Source organism: Paralichthys olivaceus, chromosome 6 (assembly GCF_024713975.1).
Source record: "Paralichthys olivaceus isolate ysfri-2021 chromosome 6, ASM2471397v2, whole genome shotgun sequence".
NCBI lineage: Eukaryota > Metazoa > Chordata > Actinopteri > Pleuronectiformes > Paralichthyidae > Paralichthys > Paralichthys olivaceus.
In genome coordinates this window covers 13,927,409-13,948,566 of record NC_091098.1, presented here as the reverse complement: position 1 = coordinate 13,948,566, position 21,158 = coordinate 13,927,409, and the positions used below count along the sequence as shown (strand labels likewise).

The window sequence follows — 21,158 nt, the reverse complement described above, 5'->3', positions numbered from 1 at the left end:
CTGATGGTTTCCACAGGCTCTCTATTATGTTTGGAAGGGGGGTGAGGTGAGGAGTATTCAGCTGCAACATTAAATTTCACCACTATATGTATCTACACACTGAACCTTTAAAGCAGGAAAAATCAATTGCTATTGCCTGACTGAAAAAGGCTGATTTATATATATAAATATATAACATTCAAGGCTGACAATGATATTGATATACAGTGGAATAGCACCTTCAAGGGGGAGTTCACCCCAAAATTTTGCCGATCAACACTATGCCGATGGAGGGATGGATGACGTGTTTGAGTGCACAAAACACTTCTGGAGTTTCAGGGGTATGCACTGTTGTAGCCAAATCCAATACGTTGGAAATAAATGGTGACCACTTCTTCAAATATAAATAAAAATGATGGATTACAGCACAGATTCAAAAGAATGATACTTTTTTTCACCTCAAATTAATTTAATTTCACCTTCCATACATTCATTTAATTTGCAACCACACAATTTACAGGTGAAAACCATTGTTACATTTCACATGAATCAAATACAAAACCAACATATAGGATCGCAAATCTGTGTGCTTTGAAAGTACTGGTTTGTTTGATTCTAAGTAATTTTTCTTCTACTCCTTGATCACAAACCAAAGTAATCGTAATAATAAAATGTTTAAACATGAATCTAACAGTCACTTCCTCATACGCGTACCCACGGTTTTCTTTGTCCAGGATTAAACATCTGGTTCTGTTGCAATGTTGGAAAGCTCAAACAAGAGATTAAATCAGGCTGAATTTTAGTAATCTCTCCACCAGTGGCACATCCTTGCCATTGGTGAATTGCAACCCCTGTCAACTTCGAATATTTGAAATGATCTGTTGATACAAATACACAATTACTTAAAAATAAGGTTAGTTGTGATAAATCAAAAGTTTGTTGGGAGCTGGATCAATAAAACTAAATGAAAAAAACAAAAGAGAAAATCCACACATCCTTCTAATGGCAAACATGGAAGAAATCCCTGATTATACACTATTTGTTTTGGGTCTTCATGCATCAGTCTCACTTCTTTCATGGACTCAACAGTCAACAGCTGAGTGACTGATCTGCTCTGAAAGCTCATGATCACATTCACCACCGTCAAAAAGAGGGTCAAAAAAGGAAAATGATCCTTTCTGTCATATGATCTTGTGTAAATGAATTACAATGGGTCCTTTTGAACAACCTACAACATTTTCAAATTATATTTATTAATTTTGTTGGCTTCAATGAATCATATTGTATTCTTGATGAAATTTGTGCATGTGATTGGACTGCGGATCATAACAAACTCATGACTATTGGTCATGGATCACAGAATAAACCAAATCTTGGACCCAGAGCTGCCACTGGTCTGACTGAACCATTTCAAAATAAATATCACAAACTGTAAATCCAAATAAAAGAATATATAGTTTCAAATTTCACTTGTCTGTGCCAAGTTCCTTTCTTGTGTAAATCTCCACCTGCGTGAGATGGGACACTAGATGCCTATTACCATAAAAGATGAGAGGACGTGGTCAGATAGTCAGTATCACATTATTTTCATGTTGAGCCTACGCTCTGGCAAAACCTGTCTGACAGGTTCTGCAAGGCTGCAACAATAAATAAGGTGTCATCGTAACATGGGCAAAATAAAAGCTGTTAACCAAGTTTCACTGGTTTCAAAAACCCTGAAACCTTGTACTTGAGTCCACATTTCGCACAGCTTAGCTACACTCTCAGTCCTCTTTGGAGCATTGGGAGTATCCTTTGTGTGTGTGTTACCTCTTTGCTTGGGTATTTCTTGATTCAGATGCACTGAGAAACCCAAACAATCTGATCTCTAGAGCAGCATTCCTTCACAAAGAGACTGTACAATGGTGTAGCAGCCCCTCCCCCATAGCAGCCCTGTCAACTATTAAAAGGTGGAGAACAAAGCCACTTTTATTCCTTTGAGATGTGCCCTGTTAGGATAAGAGCTGTGCCATAGGAACCCAACAATCCCTGTGCAATGTGTTGAGAAAACTAGACAAATGAGAGAATGGAATCACATGTCCCCGACTGTCCCTGTGTACCGAGCCTCAATACAAGCATTTTCATTAAATGAGCTTTTCTACCGAACTAATCTGAGACAGCTACATAGACAGCCTCGGTGTGAATCAGTTCAGCCAAATGATGGGATTCATGGGAGAACACATGGCTTTCTTTGACCATAAAAGATCAGTTTCATGATGGCCAAATAGTCTATGTGGAAAAGCTGACCTCTAGTGACAAGTTATTAGCATTGCTGTGTATGTACGCCAATATTCCACTCTGCAAAGTGCAAACTGAAATGCTTGTGGGATATTGACCTCTGCTAAGGAGGTTATGTATTAATCTGCATTGGTTTGTTTGTTAGTCTTCTGGTTAGCAGCCTAACACAAAGACCACTCAATGGATTAAAATGAAGCTTGGTTGGAGGATGTTTATGGATTAAAAAAGAACCCATTAAATTATGGTACAGAATTCATTCTTTAACATGACAACAAAGGGCACTTTTTTCTTTTTCTTTTTGGTGCAGATCTAAATAAGAAATCTTGATCTAGTGACTTTTTAAACAGGGTTTCATAGGCCCTGGCAGAGGTCTGCACATTTTAAATAGCTTCCATGTTATGTGACCCACTGACTCCAAATCATATCAATTGCAGAACAGAACACTAAACTCAACTCTTCATATTAGTCCAAATAGGAAATACAAGATAAAACGGATTTGTTTGATGGCTTCCACTAGGTATAATATAATATAATTTGAGGTATAAATATATTTTGACAAAAACAGTGATGATAATGTCAACAAATTACATAAAAAATAAAAAGCACAGAAAAGTTATTCTAGTTCTTCAGCAGTGCAATAGCTGAATTAAATTAAAAGCAAGGTAGAAAGAGCTTAATATAAAAAAGGTCAAACACAAGACAAAACTAAAACTATATACATTCATAGCTGCAATGTGACAATCGTTGCAAATGAACTAACAACTTGAACACTATGGAGTGTGTGTGAATATTTAGTCCCCCCCATTTGATTCTATTCTCCTATACGTATTTAGTTTTGTTGAGAACAAACCTAACGAGCAGACTGTATAAAGTGATAAATATGAAGTCTTGTTGCTGTGTTGGTTTTCTCATTGTTCATCAGCGCCCTCTATTGACGCCCAAACGTCAGTGATCACGTGTTTCCTACTACGATTTGCTGAAGTTGAAGAAAAGTTTGACAAGCCCGAGGAGCGTCGACAGAGAAGACCCAGGGATCAGGAGCCTCTGACGGACACACGTTCATCCAAACTTACTTGTCTCCGGAGCAACTATGGAAGCTGTCGCCCAGGTAACGGACAGGAAGAGTGAACGATCGGACACTTTTGTTGTGAACACCGATGTGCGGGCTGCCGCTCGAGCTGTGCGGCTCATTTCTCCATTTCTAACTCACTCTCACTTTTTTTTTTTATTTCCCACCAGAAAGTGCTCACTTCCGGATTCAGTCTTGATCTGGGCCCCCTGAAAGAGCCGCTGGCGTTTATCCGTTTGTTAGAATGGGTAAGTTTCCCCTGAGACGTTGTAAGGACGTGGTTTTTTGGTCTCACCATATTTGCCTACGGCGGGGTGTGTTTCACACGAGCTGTCCATGCATGCTGGTGAAAATCCTACTCAAATTGATTATGTCGTTCGTCTTGTGATCCGCTGCACGCCCAGGAAGGTTATGCAGAGCAGCCTGTGAGCTGTTTCAGACGTGAGGTTCAGAGGGCGATGATAAAGTCAGGCTGCAAACCACCAGCTAGTTTTCTGTGGCTCAGACCGACGGTTAAACTGGAGACCAAAGATATAAGATTAGACTTATAGGCAAATGACAATATCTTATAATATCATATATATTTTATTTCGCATATATTTTGTGTGCTTCAACGTTTGGATCAAACATGATACTCGTTATAGTCTTAGCTGCTTCTGTATGTTAAGAGGATAGTTCACCTAGAAACGAAAGTTAACTCATTATCTGCCCACCACTATGCCCATGGAGGGGTGGGTGAAGTGTTTGAGTCCACAAAACTCTTCAGGAGTTTCAGGGATAAACAGCGTTGCAACCAAATCCAATACAATTGAAGTAACTGCCAACCACTTCTTCTAACGTTAAAAAAAAAAAAAAAAAAAGCAGAAATCTCCTGTTGTGTCATCCAACTTTCCGTAAGCCCTGACATCCAGATGAACCCAAAATGGAGTAATTTAATGGAGTCATGTTTTTAGCCTAAATGACCTCTGATATCCTCTGATATTTTAAGTGAACTATCCCTTTACAAGTTTTATATGATGTTTGCTGCCACTAGACCACGACTTCCACTTCCCTTCATATGCATTATTGAGGGTGTTGCAATGCCCATTGAACGAGAGGTGCAACTGAATAAAAAGGACAAAAACAAAATTCTAGCTAGCTGTGGTGTCCATTGGTAAAATGGATGCATTGTGGGCATCCTTGATGGCTAGTTAGTCATTTTTAGATCTGTCAAAAGTGATGGGAGTGAAAACACATAATGGAAGTATGTGTGTGCACATTCTCTCTGTTCTGAACATCCTCTCATGCCCAAGTTTCTCCTCTTTGTCTTTGTCTGTGGCTGCAGCTCTTCTCCATATTTGCCTTCGCTACAACCGTAGGTTACAGTGGCACAACCAACATCAACGTCCAGTGCAATGGGGTTACCAATGAAGTACAAGCACAGTTTAACTACCCGTTCAGGTGTGTGTGTGTGTGTGTGTGTGTGTGAACAAAGACAAATCATCTAACACTCTCTAAAGGGAGGGAGCAGCTTACTAGAATGTGTGTAATATTATATATCTATGTTTACACAGGTTGATGCAGCATCCCTATGTTGTTCCTGACTGTAAAGTCAATCAGACCACCCCCACCACCACTGATTACTTCCTGACAGGAGACCACTCATCAGCGGCAGAGTTTTTTGTCGCTATCGGAGTATTGGCCTTTCTGTACACCACTGCCACACTAGTCATCTACTTGGGCTACCAGCACTTGTATAGAGAATCTAATCGTGGTCCCCTCGTGGTAAGTTTGTCTGAATTCTCTCAGTTGTTATAACTAAAGTAATTTATTTTGTCAAACACCTTTCATCCAAGAAATGTCGCTCAAAGTACTTTACAAACAATATAGATGAAAATAAAATCATGTTAAAATTAAATTCAAAATAAGAAGGGAAGCATAAGACCATGTTAAAATGGCACTTAGAAGAAAAGGAAATCAAATTAAAATGCATTACACACAGAAAATACTTGTGCTTATCCAGGTCTTCTCCCATCTAGAAGTAACTGTGATATACTAGGTTGTATTTCTGGCAGGAAAATGATGCTTAAGTGTTAGGATCTAAGTTTTATATCTCTCACAAGCTGCTGGATTTGAAGGATTCCACTTCAAGCTGGAATCCAGCAGGAGGGCAGAGAAAGTTCCTTTAACAGAGCTGTGTAAATAAGTGAGAAGGGTGTGGTAACATAGCAGCTTACAAATCGCACTAGATAACCCGTGTCCCAGAAAGCTCCTTTAGTAAATGTACCCCTTCTTATACTGACAAGTTTTCTCTGCTGTTTTATAAGGACCTGTTAGTGACTGCAGCCTTTGCGTTCCTGTGGTTGGCATCATCCTCCGCTTGGGCTAAAGGCTTGACTGATGTGAAGTTTGCCACCAGTCCTACAACCATTGTAACTGTTCCTGCTGTCTGCAAGGTGGCCATCAACAAGTGCACCCCGGGCGCGGTGCCTCACATGGGCCGACTTAACGCTTCAGTGGTAAGTTGTATGCAACTTGGTCTTGTTTTGTTTTAACGTGCTTAAAGTTGTGTGTACACTACCACAGCCAATAGGATATTTGACTTATGTGTCATTCTCTGACAGATTTTTGGTTTTCTTAACCTCATCCTCTGGGGCGGCAACTGCTGGTTCATTTACAAGGAAACACCGTTCCACAAATCAGCTGACCAGCCAGCAGATGTGGAGGGGGCTGGTAGGCCAACGTAACTGCACAGCGTCCTCTTCTCAAAAGTGTCTAACATGTTGTTTTATTGAATTTTGTTTCTAATTGTTAGAATTATACTGTAGAACATAAGATACTTATTTCTAAAACCAACCGCTTCTTTTTTTTTGCGAGGTATTAATATTATATTTGCGGCGCTGTTATGTAATTTCAAGGGGTACTAAAATTGGTAGCACTCAAAAAATGTGTTCTCAAAGATGACTGGATTTCTTTAACACACACATATATATATATATATATATATATATATATATATATATATATATATATATCCCAAACAAATGGTCCTTATTTCCAATGATACTGCAGATATGGACTGAATGATGCATTGTTGGCTAAAATCGGCATCACTTTGTCATCATCTTAACTTTAAACGGTGTTTCTGTTTCATATTTTTGTTTCCAAACATAAAAAAACTCAGGGTTTTTGAGTGTCATAATTACTAAACGCCAAATTAATATAAAATAGTTGCAGTGCATTTTTTGTTGACACAAAATTGGAGACACGGTTTCTGTTGCATCAAAAAGCGAGTATGCAGTGATAAAATGTTCAATAGAGTTTTTTTATATGATTCAGTTGCCATTATGAGATTATTTATAATGGGTCTACGCATTGTTCAGGCTTAGTCTTTTTACTGTTAGGCTAAAATGGCGAAATTAGATGAACAGCTGAATGTCATGTTTGTGGTGCATATATCCATTAAGAGCATGATGGCTCTCTTTAATTATTTACATTTAAAGTTACTGCACTTACTAGGTAGACTTTGTCATGTTTTTTTTCCTGACAGGATGTTTTCTATTTGTTCAGCTCATGTTTAATGAAAGAAAAAAACAAACCCTGAGGTTCCTGAAAGTCTTACAGAATTTAATACAACTGTTCTACACCATTACATAGCTGGTTACTGAGTTTATTAACAATTGAGTGATTTCTAACTAACTGCATACTTTTTTCTATCTTGCTTTAGCCTGGCTTCTACCTCCACATTGTTATAAGGGAAGCCAAGCTGTTTTCCCTGTTATTGCTATTTTCTTCTTATTCCCATTTCTGAGAAAGCCTTGTTTGTTTAACAGTTCAAGTGTGCACCTTCACTGTGTTTATAAAAATGTCACATTGAAGAGATAGGAGTTCTTATCACAATCCATGAATCTACAGTGTGGACATTAAATGCAGTGTATCATTAAAAATTCAGATCTGAATTTGTTATGTGTCTGATTTTTTTTTTAGCGCACGTATAGTACATAATGTTTTAATCAGACAGATGAGGCAGACCTGACACACACACACTGAGCACATGATTCGACTGTAATCAGTCACCCCACGCTATCTATTTCTCACACTGAAAAGATGATGTGTGAGTCGTAGAATTTTGTGCTGATTGGGCATCCATCTTGCAGAGTGAGTGACAGAAACTCTCTACCTCAGCAAGGCATCAACTGCCAACACACCCTCACTAGTGCAGTCAAATGAAGTATATTGATAATAAATACATTTGACCAGGATTATTATGGAAATAATAGAAGTGAGCAACATCCAGGGATGGGGAGATGGAGGATGCTACAAGCTGTTTTTTTTTTTTACTTTTTTTTATTAACAAATTCAACATTCATCAAAACATGTTTTTGAAAAATAAATGTACAAATTTCTTACCAAAACCTACAGTGTAGGAACAAGACCAAACCAATGAGCTAGAACCTATATTGTTTTTCCAAGTGCCAAAAACAGGTCAATTGGACTTGACTTGTTTGACTGAGTTTCTTAAAGACGTTTCAAGTAGTACCAGGTATGTAATTTGTTGGGTCGTTGACCCACCTACCCCCTCTGAGTTATGTGTCCTAAGGTGTGAATCACAGTGAAACTTCCAGGGGATGGGAGTCAGGACTGTATTGTAAGTGGCTGATAGGTAGTGTCTTAAACCTCCTCCTCTGTTCAGAGATGGTTTCTCTAGTTTGATGTAGATGGCTTCCTTCACTCCTTTCAAACCATCTGTCTTCCCTAGCCAAAATGTGGACGTTGTCTTCTTCAAATGAATGTCCTTTGTCCTCTAGATGTATGACGACTTCTGAATCCTGACCTGGGGAGCTGGCTGTCCTGTGCCATGCGTTTGTACAGGCCTGTGCCTTCCTCACTACATTCAACTGTATTCCACATTGCTTTGCTTATGTCTGGCTGTTTCGTCTCAGGACCAGTTTCTGTCTCAGTGTGTTAGTGGGCTTGAAATGTACTGGGATGTGGTGTTTGTTGAAAATCCTCCTGAGTTTTGACTCCGGCACCATTGGGATCACAATGATGATCCTTCTTTTCCTCCCTGTCGGTTCTGTGTATACTTGTTGTGGTTTTGGTTCCCTCGCTGACTGAGAATCTTCACAGACATACATTCTACTTCAAATTCAACTGTATTACAAACAGTTACTGAGTGATCACAATGATGCATCAAGCCAACAGCAGGGACATGTAGGATATATAATACTAGGAAGAGCTTCAGTGTGAGTGTGAATGTCATCACTTCGCCGCCTCAACGCGGATGCGAGCTCCCGGTGACGCGGGTGTGCGCTGCGCGTGAACCGGCGATCTCATCCTCGTGACCGCGCACGAGCAGCAATGGCCGCCTCGAGTCGGCGACATCCAAACCTCGACGACTGTGTCGGATTAAACTGGAGCCGCTGGGCGGACATGGTGGATGTTTCCCCGCCGGACGGTGAGTGGGGCTCCCGGGCCTCGGTGAGGTGTCGTCGGGCCACAGAGTCACAGAGAGGCGGTTTTATTTTCTCTTTTAAACCCGGAGAGCGGCATGAAGCGCGACCCAAACAAAAGACCTGCTGGGTCCTAGTGCAGGGAGGGTTCCCAAAGCTACACACTCCTTAAGTTGTTGTTTCAGAGACATCGCGGTGAAACATCGAGCGATAAACATGATGGTGAAGTGTGGTCACATCAGTGTCACACACTCCGCCGCTGCCTCACGCACAACAACAACCACTTAGGAAGGATTTCAGTCTGAGGGCAGAGACAGTGAGCAGCACACACGAGCTCCTGCTGCAGCATCAGGAAACATCAGGGAGTGCATTTCTATTAAAGTGGAATAATAAAAAAAAAAAGAAGCAAATATTCACAACATTCAAATCTGAAACATGGACTGATGAAAGACGTGTTCCGGTGTCCAGAAGTCACTGCACAGCCTCCTGAATCTAAAACGCCCAGTTGATGTTGTTTTATTAAACAGTCATATCTTGTACACACACTTCACTTTATGGCCCTGGTGATAGTATCTTCTGTTCAACGGCTCATAACTGATGTCTATTCTTTGACTGTGAGCAAATGTCCCTGTTGTGGGACTAATGAAGGATTATTTGATCTCATCTTATCTCATTTATTTCAGTAAAAGTATGTCTCTTTTTCTGTTAACTGAATAAACACACACACAGGTTTAACACAGCAAAGCTGTCCAGGTATCTCAGTGATCATGAGGCACAAATGTCCCATCACCACATTTCATGCTGTCTGTTTTTGCCTCGCTTGCAGCCGGGTCTAATGCTGAAGACAACAGCAGCTGTGGGAGGAACCCATCTGAGACCATGACCCTCAGGAAAGAAGGTGACGACTCAGTAACACTGACAGTATTCAGCACCACCTCAAATCAATTTAACATGAACTAACTCCATTTTCTATTTCTTCTACAGACATGCACATATATGGCCACTGTCCGGCACATGATGATTTCTATTTGGTGGTGTGCAGTCACTGTGGTCAGGTGGTGAAGCCTGGAGCGTTCGAGAAGCACTGTGAGAGGCGCCATGGCCCGCTTACAAAAATGTGTGGCCAGCCATCGACTCTGGCTACACTGCAGCGACCCCTTCCCGGCCAGCCTCCTTCAAATGTTTCCCTCCCTAGAGTAAGGCAGAAGGATGGCACCCCCTCCTCAGCAGCATTACCTGTCCACCAGCACAGGCCTAGTAAGGCCCAGAGAGAGGCAGCAAGGTACTGTTTGACATTGTGCACGTTCATCATAACAGCATAGGAACCGTTAATAATGCAGATTTGGGAGGAACTCGTGTTGAGGATTCTGATTCAATAAAAAAAGAAATTGTGTTTCCTTTTATTCCATCTACTATTTTAATTTTCAAGTCTGAATCTCATGAGTCAAATCTGAAGTTTAACTCTCCGTCCACCTCTTCAGTTTGCCTTCAGTGGTGAAGTTATCTCGGGAGAACCCTCCCCTCCCACAACACTCCCTGCCCATGCCTCGTTCCAGGGTTCCTCCATGTCACTCGGGCCCCCTGCCCCCTGGCCTCTGTTCCTCCTCCACTCCTAACTCAGAGAGACCCTCTGATCAGAAGTCCACAGCTGGACAGTCCAGTGAGTCTCACACTCCTCTGCGGGGAACGAGAACCTACAGCCGGATTTATAAAAACGTAGACAGTAAGTCTTTTTGCTAACACGACTTCTGTTCTTGTGTCCCCTGCTGCTTTTTGGTCACATCTCTTAACTGTCAATATTAGTTCAAACAAAACATTGCACAAGCAAGCACAACCTGCTGGTGACACCTGCCAACCGCCTCAGTGTTTGTTTTTATTCTGAAGTCCTGTTTTGATCACGCAAGTGTCTGTGAGTTCCCAAGTCTCTTGAAACACTGCTCTTTTTTAATATCAGGAAAGATTTAAAAAGCCTGCGATGTGCAGCAGGCAGCAGCTCAAGAGTGTAGAGAGAGTGTTTGCATATTAGTCTGGCATATAGTTACATATACAGTAGTATGTGTTATTATATTGTATTCAGAATTATTGTGTGTTATTTTGTTGGAGAAAAATGACCATATGTTTGTGTGTAATCTCTTCACCAGCATGGATCCTATTGACTGACTGTGTCCTGCTGTTACTCACTGACTTCTGTGTTTTCTTTTTTCCTATAGAGAAAGAGCGTGACTTGAACAAACACTGCAAGATTCTGGAACTAGAGAGGAAGATGCTGAGCAGCCGGGAGCTTATATGCAATGTAAAAGCTGTTACCACTATCTTCATCGTTGTTTATTATCAACAGAAATGTCAACATCAGGGCCCAAGCACTGATAGTGAAACACGATTTTATCATTCGTTTAGAATGAGATGTTGCTGTTCTTTCCACACAGACTGATTCCATGCACCAGCAGCAGAAAGCTCAGGGAAGGACTAAGACGTTTGATCAGTTGTCTGTGGAGCAGAGAGAGAGAATCCCCTCTGCAGGTCGAGATGTGGAGCAGCTACTTGTCAAATTAAAAGACAAAGAGCAACATTCGGAAGAGAAACTAACTCAGGGTAGCAGACACAACCTCAGCAGCAACTGCCACATTCTCGGGTATGAAATACATTCATATTAACAAAGTCAATGTTATTTTCTAAAATACCTATTGAGTAAGCATCACAATCTTTTGTTTGAGAGAATGTTCATCATTATCAATTCTCCATTATTCTTATTTTGTGCAGGTCCAAGGATACAGAAGAAAGCTTTCCAGAAGATGAAGGCGACAGCGCTGTGGAAGTGGAGGTACAGCATCCCTATCCCTTCCACCAGAGTCTGCTGTCATGTGAGGAAAGTGAAGATGATGAGCGGGAGGAAGCCACGGGGCTGCCTTCCTCACCATGTCACCCCAAACCTCTCGGAGTGAGTGGAGAAGCAGCCATTAGATTGGGATTAGTGTCATAAGCCCAATACAGAAATATCTTTTACTCTGTCGTTTTTAAGAGTAAAAACAAACACTGGAGTGTGTCTGTATTCATAAATTCTCTCTGTTCTGTAGCTTTGCACTTTTGGATGCCGTACATTGGGTCACAGCATCTTCACCTTTGACCGCCGCTTGCAGCACCTGCGGTTTGCCCTCAACACCATGCTGGAGCACCATGTCAGCACACACATGTGGAAGTGAGTATCATCACGTCATTCAGAGTGGATAAGGTGCTTGTTTGTATTCAGCAAGGTGAAGAAAAAAGCTGCTTGGTGAGCTGGGAGACATTCAGCTAATGGTCCTGGGTGTGCCAGTGTCTGTCTTTGAACTAGACACTGAATCCACTGCAGGGCGTTGTTCCCGTATGGATTCATGCAGAGTCACACACTAGTAATTATTTCGAAAATGCATCAATTTGTGGTCTAACCTGCTCAGTGGTAAATTATTTTACAGCATAAATATCTTTATTCTGCTAGGTGCTATCTTTGCACGTATGGAGATGATAGACTTACTGATCTGCATGGCCTCTCATTGATTTCATACTTTTTAATTATATGATGAAGGAATGATTCTGATACCCTTATAGAAATACAACATAAAAAGGATTGTAGGATTAATGGCATCGCCCAAGTCACCAGGTTTCACTACACCATGTAGTCTAGAGAAAAACTTATGTAGCTGCCAACTTCCATTGAATTGAAGCAGTTTTGGGAGTTTAATCTACTGGATGATCGACCACCCGGACCACGTGAAGAAAAATCAAAATATCTTGATTTACATGAAATACAGGAATCTAATCATCCTCATGCTCTTCCTTTAACTTACAGGAAAATGCCTCAAGTATCATCAGGTCTTAGGTCTTGTCATGTCACACCACCAGCTGATAGAGTGACAGGGAAACCCTTCCAGTCCCCTGGCTCCCTCAGCCTTGACTCTACCTCGATTCAACTGGAAAACAAAACCACTCAGCACAACTCTCAGAGTACCAAACCGCCTTCTTCCACCTCCTCAGTGAGCCTCGGGCCTGGCCGATGGAGCCACCCTGTTGGACAACAAAGCAAGGTTCAGCAGAAGGAGGTGGTGCTTATGCAAGATGCAAGCGCAGCACAGAAAGCTACCAGGCTGCCACAGAGCAATAAGGAAAAATCCCCCAGATATGTCAGGGATCCCCCTCTCCATGAGAAGGGTCAGCCACGCTCCCCTTCCTGTAAAGGACCAACCAGTGGTAACTTCTCACAGGGAAAGAAGCCATGTCCTCCTCTGCCACTGCAGCCCTCAGAGAGACACTTGTCAGGTTTGGAGAAGCGTTCCCCTTTACCTGCAAAAACCGACCTCTCCCCCCGCAGCAGAGGGAGAGCCTCAGGAATTCAGCAGAAGGCGGTGGGTTTTGATCGCAAGGGTCGTGGCCAAAAGCGCAAAGGAAGCAATGAGTCACCGCCATCCTCAGTATCCAAAACCTCCAAATGTAAGCGCTTGTCCTCTCCCTCCCGCTCTAGCCTCCTTACATGGAAGGGGGAGAATATTGGGGATGTGCTTGCTTGGGGCCTGGACAAAACTTCCAACTCCTGAAGAGTGAGTGCACGCACCTGCTCTTCATGCAATAGGCTGTAAACCAGTAGTGTTTTTTATGATGATGCAAATCCAGCCCTGTAAGCCTCAAAAGACATGTATGTGTTATATTTGTCTTGGATGTGCGCACATGAGTGTGTGTGTCCACATCTATTTATGTCGTCACATTTTTATGCACAGATGTCAGGAATGAGTGTTTTTCTGCAAATGACTGTTTGTTTATTTTGTAAAATAATTTTTTACTTGACTGTTTTGGTTAAAAATACCTCAGTATTCTCATTATGCTGCTAAAGTGAAAAGTTTCTTCACAGTGAACAAATAAACAATTCTTGAATTCTAGTAGCCCTTTCTTCTGTTATTTTACAGGCTTTGGTTGTGCACTTTACTCATTACATTAATTACCCAGAATGCACAGAATACTTTTGATTAATTAGTTTTGATCTGCTTTTAATGTTAGATTTTTATGAAAATGATTTACTCATGATTTCCATTTCATTTGAAAATAAAAATAACTATAGTAAGGTTTTGATATTAAATATGTGACTAAGTAATATCTGTTTAACTGTCAGTTTACATATTCAAGTGCACTACACCATGTTAGCACTAGATGGTGTTAAGTCATTAATGTTTCGCCTTGGAAAGAGCAGCATAAACCTTTGGCCTTTTCCATCGAGTTACATAAGCACATATTGTATATAACTCTGCATATACTGCTCTCTGCTGCTCATGTGACAGGAAATCAAATCTGATCAAAACTATCAAGTTATATGTTGCAGGAAACTAATTATTGGTTGAAGGATGTCCTGTGAGGCCTCTTTTTCTAAAATACACCCCCTCAGTAACTGTATTCTGTTTCAGGTATTCTAACAACGGATTGAACCTTCAGATAGAAGCCATAACAAAAACTATAGAAGCAGAAAGCTTCAGGAACCTATGAACTACATGCACCTTATATACAGTTTCTCCCTCAGGTTTTTAATTAAAGGTACAGTGTGTAGAATTTAGTGATATCTAGTGTTGAAATTGCATGTTGCAGCTGAACACCCTTCACCTCACCCTCTCCTTCGAAATATGAAAGAGAACCTGTGGTAGCTTCGGTTGACATAAAAACTCAAAAGGTGTTTAGTTTGTCCAGTCTCGACTAATGTAAAAAACATGGCAGCCTCTGTAGAGAGGGTCCCCTCGATGTAAATATAAAGTATTTAAACATAAAGGGCCTTTTCTGGGGTAAAGAAAACTACAATTCATACAATTTAGATGAAACAAACTACAGAAAACATCATGAGGATTATTCTACATTAAATTACTGCCAATAGATCCCTTTCACCTAAATCTTACACACTGGACCTTTAAATTAAATTATGATTGTATTCCTTTTTGTGCTATTTCAATTTCATATATGTGCAATACTGTTTATGTATTCTGTTTGTTTTATATTTTCTTGTATTATATTGTCTTTACTTATTTATTAATTTTCCTAAGTAGGTATTTCATTATCTCCATTTGCTGCTGTAACACAGCACATTTCACCATAGTTGGACTAATAAAGGTTCTTATCTAGAACTATCTAAAATTTCCCTGCAGATGATTATTTCCAGTAAAAGTAAGAGACAGCAGTAAAAAATAGAGGCAGCACAAAATTTCAATTTTGATCTTTTATTAGAGTCAAATGATATATCAGTATTCTTAAATTCCTACTAGGTTGCACCTATCCTCAGTCAGAGACGCTCTTACCATGCAAAGCCATTCCATTAGCTGCAAAGACCTATCAAGATTTTATGGCAGTGACCAACTGGATCGTATTTGAAGCAGTGGTCAATAAACCAGTGCTGATAAGGCTGTTAAAAGCTCCATTCTTGTCCCACGGACACTCAAAGTATCACATTGTAGAAGAAAAGAGCTTTTAGTTCCACCATCTCAAGGATGTTACAGTAATTGCTACTAAATAGTGAGATGAATGGAGATAGAAGGGAGTCGGGCAGGGAGAGGCCGCTCCCTTCTTCAGGACTGGTGATTTCAAGGAACGGTTTAAGTGCCGTTGCTACAAATAGCAAAGGGCTTATGATCTGCTCTAAAAATCAAACATTTTGTCTCCGTGTTGCTGCAAATGTGAAACCTTTTAAAATGATCATCATTTACATTAGAACTTTAAACTGGGATATTCCTGAGATTTATTTACCCTCTGATCTGTCATTTTAAATATGAATTAAATCCCTGACTTTTTACTTAATTTTCAATTCTTTGACTTTTCTCATAGATACAAAGTTGTTGCTTTAATCGTCATGAAGTGTCTGATGGAGAACTCACTTCTCCCCCTATAACTCCCTACATCACCTTTCTATAAAGCCCCATGCTTTCCCCGCAAACCCCTCCTGGCTTTAGATCGTGATTTCACAGCCGGCTTCCTTCCATAGCAATTTTTTGTTTCAGTTTAACCACAGTCTTCAGCAGAGTCCAGTGTAAAATAATTATCTTTCAATAAAAAACTAACCCCCCACCCCTGCTTAGAAAATAAACATTTATGTCAAGACATGAAATCCGAAACAACTAACAGTAGCACTGTGGCAGACAAAATGCAAAATGATACATTGGATTACACAAGAATACAGTCAGTACACTGGTAGAACATAACAGTACACAGCTAATCAATACTGAGCACAGAGAAGTGAGTCTTAATACATGTATATATACTGTATATATAGATATATATAGGAAGGCAGATTTGCTTTGGAGGGAACAACATTAGGATCCTCATGAGCAGCAGCACTTTGTTTTTCTCCGTACATAACCGCAACTTGTAATTTTACTGACAACCCACAGAACACCCATTAGCCACGGCAGATTTGACTGGACTGGCTGCGTTGCTGCAGGGCGAACACATGACATGCCTTCATGGTCTGGCACTCTGATGTTTGCTATTCAACAGCCAAAATGTCTGAGTGTAAGTTCAGTTTTTTTTTTAGCAATTTCAGATTCTCTCACTGAGTTCTCAGGTTTTAGTTTGATCGCTCTATGGATGAGCAGGGGATGGCACACCTTTTAAAATTCAGAGGGCAAAACATACAGAGCCTGGATCCCTTAAAATTGGGCAGATTGTTCCGCAAATGCAGCCAGTCTGCATGTGTATGCGTGTTTTAAAAGTGTATCTTGTGGTATTTTTGCTGCTTTATAAATCTCCACCTGGTATTCTCATGTGTGAGAGTGTGGAATGATTCACACACCACTCGGAGTGTGACTTCCTTTTCTCACCCACACAGGAGATGCTGCGGTGAACACGGCAACTGTAAATATTCCACCAATAACTGTGTGCATCCCAACATTAGGAGAGCTAAATTGACATTCCTATTTAAAAGATGTATGTCATTTATTTTATTATCCGTTCATATACAGTATAAAGTGGAAAACTCAGTATATAACTGTACCTTCCAATTGTATGATTGAATGAGAGAGCGACTGCTGCAGGCGTTTCAATCATCAACAAACTACAAACTACTTCAAAGGCATCACGTTCATGGCCCGGCTGAATGATTGCTTTTGAACTTGTGCAAGGGCAGCCTCATAATGAGAGAGGTGCACAAACAAAAGAGAAAACCTATCTGTTCTGAATGGAGGCCGTCAGCACACAGGGAGCAACAGAGAATGGCTTTGTGCTGCTGTGACTCATGATAACACACCTTTTCCTCTCATGCTCGGAGAGACAAAGACGTGGAAAGCAGAGGGAAGCTGCATCCCATCAAAAGATGCAATTAGCATCTACAGGGGGCTCGCCTTGTTCTACCCTGACACAAATGCCAAACACTCATGAAATCACTCTTTGCTTGTTTATGCCAAGACACAGTCTTCCTGTATTTTAATCAAGTATGCATAGCATACAATGTGTCTGCTAAATTAAATTCACCGTAGATTCAATAACTGTTGAGATGAGGGGACTCCTTCGAAGGATAAAACCGCAGAGTCCCTTGTGTTATAATGTTTCCTGTCAGCAAACTGTTTAATCTTTGTTCCCTTGTCGAAAGAAACCTGTTGGTTGTACAATGTGTCTCTAATGTTTACCTGCTAATACTACGCACATCGTTTTCTACCAACCACAGAGCGAAGCAGCTACATTTCAAATCAGTGTGAATGTCTCATCTCAGCAAGAACAAACACTCAAACCTCCGGCATACTTCATGACGTAATGAATGAGTTCACCAATGTTTGTGTTTTGTTTTTGAAGAATGTACATTAAAATATATCCCTGTCTTGTGTAAGGTGCACATACCAGAAAGAATGAAATGAGCCGCTAGCTGTTAGCACGAGCGTAACTTCCTGCGAGTGTGACGGAGAGAGACAAATGCTGCAACTTGGCCGAGAGGAGGTGTTAAACTCTGCAGTAGAGTCGGGGGCACCTCAGTGCACAACAAACAAAACGTCTATCTGTCCTTGTAGGGACTATGGTGCATGTCTGTGTACAAAATTGAGACAATATGTTGATAATCAGTCACGATTAACTACGTCCCTGCACCCAACGTGTATCTGCTGGAGATGCTCCATCTTTTTTAACTGTGTAAGGCTTCAGTAGTATATTTGGGTTTATACTGTGGATATGCAGGTAGCTAAGAGGCTTTTATTTTGATACACTATTCATTTAATAATTGAATGGCATACCGTATTTATTAACTGATCTCTTTAATATAGCAAAGGAAAAAAGAGCTCTCTCCTCTAACACTATATGACTATGAGTACAGATCAGTCTGAGGAATTATACAACTAAGATGACAATGACCTAGGCTGGCCTGATAATATGTTTGTGCCACTGCCTCCTTAGTAAAAATAAATATAATGTGGGTTTATGGCATGCTGTTTTTCTATAGGTGTCTCAAGGTTAATTACACAAATTTTTGTAGCCTAGTGGCAGCCCTCTAGCTAAGTCTGTGTCTCTGCGTCTGTCGAGAAGGGGTAAATGTGCCTATGTCCTACTGTTTAGGTAAGATTCTCTATTCTAGTAATAAATAAGATTATGAGCCAGCCATGGTTTCAATATATATATACGATATGTGAGCTCATTTCAATCTGTGCATGTATCGGACGCATTTCCCTCACTTGAATTGAATGTATCACTTCCTGAGTGCTGATAAACCACATATCTACCTTTTATTCTCATAAGACTTCAGTAGTTGACGTGACCGTGCACACTGCCGTTCCTTCACAGTATGAATATTAAGTGCTACAGATTGAAATGCTGGAAAAGTCCTGCTTATTGTCCTCACTGTCAACCACAGGACAGTTTGTTTTTTACTCCCTTTGAGATCCTCATTTCCACTTGTCAGCAACTACAGATTAACACCCATGGTCTGTTTTCTTCCACAAGGTTAGTCACAGTTTACAATAACTAAAACATGGCTCATGTTGTACCATATACATCCAGTCAAGTGGAATCCGCCTCTTCGTCTCAGACCACCATGGGAGTGTCTGAAAAGACGGAGCTAATAGACGCTGCTACCGACTTCTTCCTCTTCCCCTTCATTAGAGAACCAGCCTCTGCATCCAGATCATCGCCGTCGTCATTCCCGTTGGGGTTCAGCTTTCCGTTCTGGCCCTGCAAGTCCTTTGAGTCTATGAATGCCACGTGCCTGTTCAGCTCAGCTTTGAGTTCTGGGTCCTCATGGGTCGGTGTCACACTGAGCATGGAGGAGTGGATGCTGTCCTCACCCCGAGTCTTACCCTTGTTGGGGCAGCAGAAGCAGCGACACGGCGTCAGGTAAAGGTACATGAGCACCAGCACTACACTTGCCAGGCAGCCCACCAAGGTGGTATATGCTGTGTTCAGGGTCTCACCGCCCCCATGCATGGTGAAGTTGTGAACCTTTAGCACCACATAGATCGTCTCGTTGAAGGCCTCGCTGGTTGCAAAGCATGTGTAGGTCCCAGCGTCCTCAGACCTTACCGGACTAATCTGCAGACGTCCATCCTGCAAGACTTTGGCTGTCTGGTTGCTTCCAGGTGACATCGGCACATTGCCGGGCATTGTCCAGGTCTTTAACATGTCTCTGTGTTTTGTGTCACAGCCCAGGGTGAGCGTTTGCTCCAGGAAAGCCTCTTCATCTGCCTCCTTGAATGTGCTGCAGTTCATATTGTCGCCGCTGAGGTCAAAAACACCTACTTTTGTTTTTTGCAGTCCAGGCAGAATACACGTGTAGTCATCTTTGAAGTCCACAGCGGAGTTGAGTTTTCGAAGGTACCAATGTGCTAGGAGTGTGTACAGATCACAGTGACAGAGCAGAGGGTTATTGTGGAAGTAGAGGCCATTTCTAATCCAAGCAGGCAGCACCTGGAGCTCATCAATGGCCAACATCTTGATCTTGTTGGAGGACACGTCCAGGAGGCTAAGTTTCTCCAGACGGGACTTCTCCTTCACCAGCTCCAAGGGGAATCTGGAGATTTGGTTCTGGCTAAGGTAGAGCTTCTGAAGGTTGATCATGCCAGCAAAGGCTGCACGGTCAATCTGGGAAATTTGGTTATGGTACAGCAGGAGGACCTCCAGGTTGACCAAGGGCTCAAAGATGAACTCATCCAGCTGCCGCAAGTTGTTGGAGGACAGGTCCAAGTAGCGCAGGTTCTTCACATACACAAACGCCTCTGAGGACAAGAAGTGGAGGCCGTTGTGGCTGAGAAGGAGGTTGTGGAGCTTTGTGAGCTTGACTGTGGTCCACTCGGATCGCAGCCGTTCAATCTCATTGTAGCTGAGATCCAGCACTCCAGTGTAGTGCGGTATGCCAATGGGGACAGTGGTCAGATTCATCTTGGAGCAGCTGACTATGTTCGAGGCGCAGATGCACGTGTTATGGCAGTTTAGGGTTGATGCCTCTGCCCCCGGAGGCCAGAGAAGAGCCACGCAGAGGGTGAGAAAGGGGACCCATTTCGATCGCTTACTCCAGTGAGGTAACGTTTCCAACAGGCTGTCACCTGCTCTGGTGGAAGGCTGCAACATGCTAGCAGTTGATCTAAATCCTGGAGAGGTCTACTACAATTCCATTCTCAGAAAACAGCATGGAGGAGCAGCTGGTGGGTTCCCAGGCATTGCTGATTGAAGGCTGGAAAAAGGCAGAAACAGAGGCGTTACAGTGATATTACATTACAACCTGAAACTGAGATTGACCGGAAGATTGATTTACTCTCATCTCTCGATTTGAATTATTAATTAGATCCTTCATATTTTATTGATTGATTTGACTTTTCTTATAGTGTTATAGCACTTTCTCCTTTAACTCCTTATGGCTTTCGGAGCAAATACAGGGGGAGTATCTAACAGCAACAGAGTCACTGCCTAATGTTAGGAAAAACAACGTTTACAAATTAATTTAGAGACTCAACCTGTGATCTAGATGTGGAGAAAAGAGCTGCCCCACCACCACAACTAAAAGTATTTTAACACAGGGACTAACAGGGGGTTTCCTGGGGCTTTTTATTTAGCCCAGGACTTTGAGTTGAAGCCTTTTATCTATAAAGTAACTGACATCACAAACTGAAAATAAAAACTCTTTGACCAACGGGCCGGTTCGACCAGGTATATGGACCAGCCCTTTGTTCGTCTTCTTGCATCAATGGACGCCGTTAAATGATTGTTCACCGCCATGACACGCATCGCTGTGTTCTATTATTATCTCTCTTTTTATCAGTAAAAATTAATATACCACAAATAAACACACTAACAGTTGTTATTTAAGTATTAAATAACATAACATATGAATGATGCTCCATATGAAAATATATCTCACAGTACTTGAGCAAATGTCCTTGGTTACTTGCCACCTCTGCAGCCATGTGCACAGTGTGACATGCACAGTGGCCTCT

The 21,158-nt window shown here is 41.5% G+C and overlaps 3 protein-coding genes across 6 annotated transcripts in view; 2 read left to right on the top strand and 1 right to left on the bottom strand.

Annotated features, from left to right (window-relative positions):
- Positions 1–3,178: 3,178 nt before the first annotated feature.
- Positions 3,179–7,263, top strand: sypl2b (synaptophysin-like 2b). Its single transcript, XM_020088948.2, has 6 exons — positions 3,179–3,364; positions 3,496–3,573; positions 4,650–4,765; positions 4,879–5,089; positions 5,632–5,823; positions 5,929–7,263. The coding sequence occupies exons 1-6, from the start codon at positions 3,347–3,349 to the stop codon at positions 6,049–6,051; spliced, it is 738 nt and encodes a 245-aa protein (XP_019944507.2). The 5' UTR covers positions 3,179–3,346; the 3' UTR covers positions 6,052–7,263.
- A 1,284-nt stretch (positions 7,264–8,547) lies between these two features.
- atxn7l2b (ataxin 7-like 2b) lies at positions 8,548–13,664 on the top strand. The gene is made up of 9 exons (XM_020088780.2): positions 8,548–8,762; positions 9,584–9,655; positions 9,742–10,039; positions 10,239–10,480; positions 10,968–11,050; positions 11,184–11,389; positions 11,518–11,695; positions 11,832–11,953; positions 12,584–13,664. Exons 1-9 carry the CDS (start codon positions 8,666–8,668, stop codon positions 13,323–13,325), a joined length of 2,040 nt encoding a protein of 679 aa, XP_019944339.2. The 5' UTR covers positions 8,548–8,665; the 3' UTR covers positions 13,326–13,664.
- A 1,301-nt stretch (positions 13,665–14,965) lies between these two features.
- amigo1 (adhesion molecule with Ig-like domain 1) overlaps positions 14,966–21,158 on the bottom strand; it is a 32,727-nt gene continuing 26,534 nt past the window's right edge. For 3 of the 4 annotated variants that reach the window (XM_020089031.2, XM_020089033.2, XM_020089032.2), the window contains one exon: positions 14,966–20,398. In XM_020089031.2, coding sequence (XP_019944590.2) covers positions 18,757–20,295 — 1,539 coding nt within the window. In that variant the 5' untranslated portion in view covers positions 20,296–20,398 and the 3' untranslated portion in view covers positions 14,966–18,756. Of the gene's footprint in view, positions 20,399–20,678; positions 20,816–21,158 lie in introns of those variants that run through there. The other variant, XM_069526312.1, reaches the window with a different exon arrangement.

Bases quoted from the DNA above. Each gene is read 5' to 3' on its own strand.
- sypl2b (XM_020088948.2), top strand. The intron at 3,574-4,649 runs GTAAGTTTCCCC...CTGTGGCTGCAG, and splicing joins TTATCCGTTTGTTAGAATGG to CTCTTCTCCATATTTGCCTT. The intron at 4,766-4,878 runs GTGTGTGTGTGT...ATGTTTACACAG, and splicing joins CAGTTTAACTACCCGTTCAG to GTTGATGCAGCATCCCTATG.
- atxn7l2b (XM_020088780.2), top strand. From the start codon at position 8,666: ATGGCCGCCTCGAGTCGGCGACATCCAAACCTCGACGACTGTGTCGGA. The intron at 10,481-10,967 runs GTAAGTCTTTTT...TTTTTCCTATAG, and splicing joins GATTTATAAAAACGTAGACA to AGAAAGAGCGTGACTTGAAC. The intron at 11,954-12,583 runs GTGAGTATCATC...TTTAACTTACAG, and splicing joins GTCAGCACACACATGTGGAA to GAAAATGCCTCAAGTATCAT.